Source organism: Ipomoea triloba, chromosome 10 (assembly GCF_003576645.1).
Source record: "Ipomoea triloba cultivar NCNSP0323 chromosome 10, ASM357664v1".
Taxonomy (NCBI): domain Eukaryota; kingdom Viridiplantae; phylum Streptophyta; class Magnoliopsida; order Solanales; family Convolvulaceae; genus Ipomoea; species Ipomoea triloba.
Window position 1 is genome coordinate 14,542,303 of NC_044925.1, and position 5,627 is coordinate 14,547,929.

Consider the following 5,627-nt stretch of genomic DNA (forward strand, 5'->3'; position numbering starts at 1 on the left):
ATCAAGGAGGAGTTTTTTTGCTACGATTATGGAGGAACTGGAAAGACATTTGTTTGGAGAACTCTTTCGGCAGCATTGAGATCAAAGGGAGAAATAGTTCTTAATGTTGCTTTAAGTGGTATAGCTTCTCTATTATTACCCGGCAGAAGGACTGCGCATTCAAGGTTTGCAATTCCCCTAAACCCAAATTAGGATTCAACATGTAATATCAAACAAGGTAGTCATCTTGCAGAAGTCATTATTAAGTGCAAACTTATAATTTGGAATGAAGCACCAATGATGCATAAGCATCGCTTTGAAGCACTTGATAGAAGTATGCGTGATCTATTACGTTTTTGCAATCCAAAAAGTTTAGAGAGGCTTTTCGGAGGGAAAACTATTGTATTTGGCGGAGACTTTTGACAAATTTTGCCAGTTATCCCAAAATGAAGTAGACATGATATTGTTAATGCAACAAAAAATGCATATTACTTGTGGTCATACTATAAAGTGTTACATCTGACAAAAATATGCGACTTCAAAGATTATCCTCAAATAGTGATTATGAAAAGCTAAAGCAATTTTCAGAATGGATTGCGAACATAGGAGATGGAGAAATTCAGCGGCAAACAATTGGATGTGAAAACAATATTATTCCAGAAGAGAATTTGTTGAAATGTTCTGGAGATCCCATTGCAACTATTATGGAAAGTACATATCCATCATACTCCAATATTTTTTATGATCCAACATACTTGGAAAAGAGGGCAATATTGGCTCCAACACTTGATGTTGTTGACTCTATCAATGAATATATGACTTCTTTAAACACATATGAAGGAAATATATATTTCAGCTTTGACAGTGCTTGCAAATCAGATTCAAATGTTGATCTATTAGCTGATGTGCACACACCTGAATTTTTGAATGAGATCAAGTTTTCTGGTGTGCCTAATCATGAACTCAGGCTAAAAGTAGGTACTACGGTTATGCTCTTGAGAAATATTGACCACTCAGTTGGTTTGTGTAATGGGACAAGGATGATTATTACTAAACTTGGAAATCATGTTTTAGAAGCAAATGTATTATCTGAAAGTAGTGCAAGTCATAAAATCTTGATTCCAAGAATGTCATTAGCTCCTTCAGATTTGAGACTGCCTTTTAAATTTCAAAGAAGACAATTCCCTCTAATCATCTCTTAATGACGATTAACAAGAGTCAATGTCAATCTTCAAGAGTCACCAACCCAAATGGATTGAAGATTTTGATTTGTGATAAGGAGAACACCTAAAGTAATTCCACAACAAACATTGTATATAAAGAGGTTTTCTAAAATTTGTAAAATGTTATTATAATATTTCATCAAAGTTTCATTCATACAATTCTACAATGATTTTCCATTTTGTAAATTTCTTCCTTAATTCATCTACAATGAATTTCCATTTTGTAAATTTCTTCCTTAATTCATCATATCATAATTGTTGCCATGCATCGCACGGGTAAAGCACTAGTTTAATCATATTCTTTTAACTTTGTTTAATTACATTTTTTACTCTCATTTATATGGTGTACGTAGTTAGTTTTTCATTTATATTTTTATCACTTCACAATTTAATAAAGCGAATAACATGTAATTTTATTTTTTTAAATGGCATACATAGTTTTTTGTTTAAATTTTTATCATTACACAATTTAATAAAGAGAATAACATGTAATTTTATTATATAATTAAAAGATTTTTCAAGAAAGGAGAAAATTTGCATAATAAGGTAAGAATTATTTTTTTTTTCTGAAATGGGGGCAATAGACTTAAATAACGAAATCACATGATGTTATCTCTCTTTGTTAAAACTGGAGTGATAAAAATTTAAATTTATGACTAATTTTGATAAACGAACAAATAAAAGTCAATAATGTAATGCCCCAAAATTAAAAAAAGTATTACTACACTAGTATAGAAATACATATCCACAACACTTGTAGTATTGCGAAAAAAGTCAAAGCTTTCCGCGACATTTGTAAAAGTGACGCGGAAAGCAACGAAACCGCAACACTTTCTACAGTAAAAGTGTCACGATTTTTTTTTTAATTAAGGGTATCCGTGACATACACTTTCTTCAATTCCATGAAAGTGTCGCGAATACTTTTGTTTTGTTTTTACAATCTGCGACACAAGTGTTTTGGATAGTTTTTCTAAAAAATATATTATTTATTTCTATAACATCCTAATTATTTTTATTCAAAATCGTGTATAGAAATTTTCAAAACAAACACAACAAACTATCTATTCACAATAATTTACAAACCAACACAACAAACTTTATATCTACTGACAATAATAACCATATCAACACAATATATACTTAATTAAATACTTTGAACACAATAAATATACTTTAAACTTCACAATTATATATACAATACAATAATTATACTTACTATCAACACGTACAATAATAACATTCAACACATTTAAAATTTAAATGAAGATAATTGTTGAACAAAATATTATATCAATTAAAAACAATAATAATCCAGATAATATATAATTTAAATAGAGTTACACGCAGTCTTCTAAAAAGTAATTTGCCCACAACTCTCAAATTTTTTCTATTTCATTAATAGAGTATGGTGCTTCTTCAAATGCCTACAAAAAAATTATAATTAATCATATTATTAAATATATGTTAATTGATAAATTATAATTTAACTATATATATAGTTCTATTTAAATTCTCTTACCCCCATCTAAACAATCAACCGATGAATGTTTAGTGACACCACCGTACATGTATCTCAATACATAGTATCCACATTCAACAGCTCCTAGTTGTTGTGGACACACACACACACACACACACACACTTTAAACAATAAATAAAGATTCAAGTTAATATCATATTAAAACTTTTTTTTTTTAATTTCATACTTTGCATGACTTCCAATTAACAGCTCTGGTCACTCATCCATATGCAGGAACAGATCGAAATGTCCTATATTAACAATGACTCTATTATTAAAGAAAATATATATGTTAAGTTTAATGTTACAAGAAAATGATATTTCGATTATTTTATAAGTTTTAATATTACCTTAATTGTGGTAACGAGATATGAATCAAGCAAACGATAGTTGCTACGGGTCGGAGATAGATCACAAGGCGCATAGACAGTTTGAGGACTGCCAACCGAAACACCTTGTGGACATAGGTGTGTGGCTGACATGGTTTTCATCAAGAAATTGAGTTGCTAGTTGAGGATATCAATCTTGGGTTGCATTTGTGCTTGCACTTATGTCATTGTGTCTTGCGTGCATTTGTCCATCATTTGTTTGATTTCATCAACTGAAACAAGCCCACTCGATGTGCCACATTTCCGTTATAGTCTACCAAACACTTCTTCGATGGTGGAGTACGCACAAACCCCTCTTATACAGGCCAAGTAATCATCCTTATCAGGTGTTGCTGACAATATGTCATGAAGTCTGTTGAGTTGAAATGTCTCTTACGCTTCATCACATTTTTTTACCTGTTCCAATCAATAAGATAAAGCTATTTATGAATATTATGCATTCTTATGACATTTTTAAAAAAATGGCAATTAGAATTTTACGAAACACCTAATGTGTTTTCTCATTCGGAATGTAATAACTTTCATCTTATGTCTTCTTAACTCTTGCTCGACCCAATCAAAAATTAACTTAAATTCATATATATATATATATATATATATATATATATATATATATATATATATATATATATTCACCAACATTCATATTTTTAGACATATTAGTATATAAGAGTTAATTGCATTTTTGGTCATAGATTTAGGTGACAATCCACTTTTAGTCCTTTTTTATTAGAACATCTACTTTTGGTCCTAGTATTATTGTGGCATGACCAATTTTGTTCCTTTATCAACAAATCAATGTAAATATCGTTAAATACAAGGGCATTTCAGTCTTCAATTATGAATGTTTTCAAAAAAATAAACATAAAAATATAGCGATTCAATATACTTTATATAAAAAAAGATTGAAATGACTTTGTGTTTAATGATATTTCAAAAATTTTGTTGCTGGATAACTATACTGAACACAAGTGTAGATATTCTCAAGTAATCATTTATAGTATAGACTTCTTCATAAGTCATTCACAAAAACATATAAGTCAATAATTATAGATAGGGAGGAGTTCAAATCATATTTTTCAAATATTAATATATAAAAATAAATAAGTGGAGGTATCCCAATCATAATCAATTTCAATCTCAATATCACAATAGTGGGGTAGGGACATCATGTTAGTGAAGCTCTAAGTAAATAGCAACCCTCTACTGAACACAACACAACCCCCACTTTACCACAAGAGGAAACAAGACCACTACCTTAAGTGTGCACACCCCCTAATTGGGATTCCAAGCCCAGCGGGTAGTAAACCAGTCCTACTAACCCAGGATTATTTCTACGTGGTTACCCTTCAAATATTAACCCAGGATTACTTCTACCGGGTTTAATTCCAACCTAGGGTCTTAGCCCACATCACAGTTCACGTCACAATCAAACACATAAAGGGATAAACCTCCAAAATAAGTACATTTCTATATCAATCCTCCAAGATAGTAAAATTCTTTCAAAATAGGTTTGCATAAATATTTTCATTGCTCATAGGCTATTACAAAATATAATTTCTCAAAGTCAAGTAAGGTGTATATGTCACCCATCAATATCCATACTTTTCAAAATAGTATACATTCTCCAAATTAAAATATAGTAGTATGCAAAATAGTATTTTTCTAGATTACACATTTCCTCCAAAATCAATAATCCTTCAAAATAAATATAACTTCACTCAATTGCATATACTAAGGTTTTCAAACCACAATTTCTCAAAGTAGGAGTTTCACGGAACTCTATAGTAGTATAAATAAATATCACAAAATTATAGATTCTTGCATTACTCGAACCAATCCCAATTATGATAGATTTGAAAATCACTAGTCAACACAAAAATAAATATAATAGCAAATTTATCACATTTTGAACCAAAATATATTTTAAAAATAGTTTAAAGACACAAATATGATAAAGAGCACATTTGATAGGGTAAAGTAGTTTTGACGGACGTAGAAACTTACTTAAAAGTTAGGCTCTCAAAAGCTAAACGCATCCAATCCTAAGCTCACTATTAGGTACATCAAGAAGGAACTTGTGAACCAGTTAAACCCTTTATTCACAAACCCATACTATTGTTATCAAATAATTAGTCCTATTATTATCCCATCACCATATCGTCACTAGCTGACCATAACATTGTCATCTATAATTAATCGTCTGTCATCTATAATTAATCCATAGTTAACTTATCATAATCTACCAATCATCATAATGACTTCATCATCATTATCAAAATTTAATAACAATAGACCTTGTGGTCTAGTGGCACCCAGTGTCTTGATTTATACTCTCATATGGATGATGGGAGTGGGTTCGAGCCTCAGTGGAGTCAACTGTTGACTCTTTATGCTTCAATAGGTTGTCTAGGCTCCTATGAACAGATACTAGAGAGTAGCAGCCCATAATTGAACTTTAATCATCACAATAATCCAACTTTAATCATTACCTATCTTTTCTCTGTTTCGCACTCT

General features: G+C 30.4%; 1 protein-coding gene across 1 annotated transcript; it reads left to right on the forward strand.

Moving 5' to 3' along the window:
* The first annotated feature begins 509 nt into the window (after positions 1 to 509).
* Positions 510 to 1,181, forward strand: LOC116033179. Its single transcript, XM_031275939.1, has one exon. The coding sequence runs from the start codon at positions 510 to 512 to the stop codon at positions 1,179 to 1,181; it is 672 nt and encodes a 223-aa protein (XP_031131799.1).
* The last annotated feature ends 4,446 nt before the right edge of the window (positions 1,182 to 5,627 follow it).

Bases quoted from the DNA above. Each gene is read 5' to 3' on its own strand.
- LOC116033179 (XM_031275939.1), top strand. From the start codon at position 510: ATGCGACTTCAAAGATTATCCTCAAATAGTGATTATGAAAAGCTAAAG.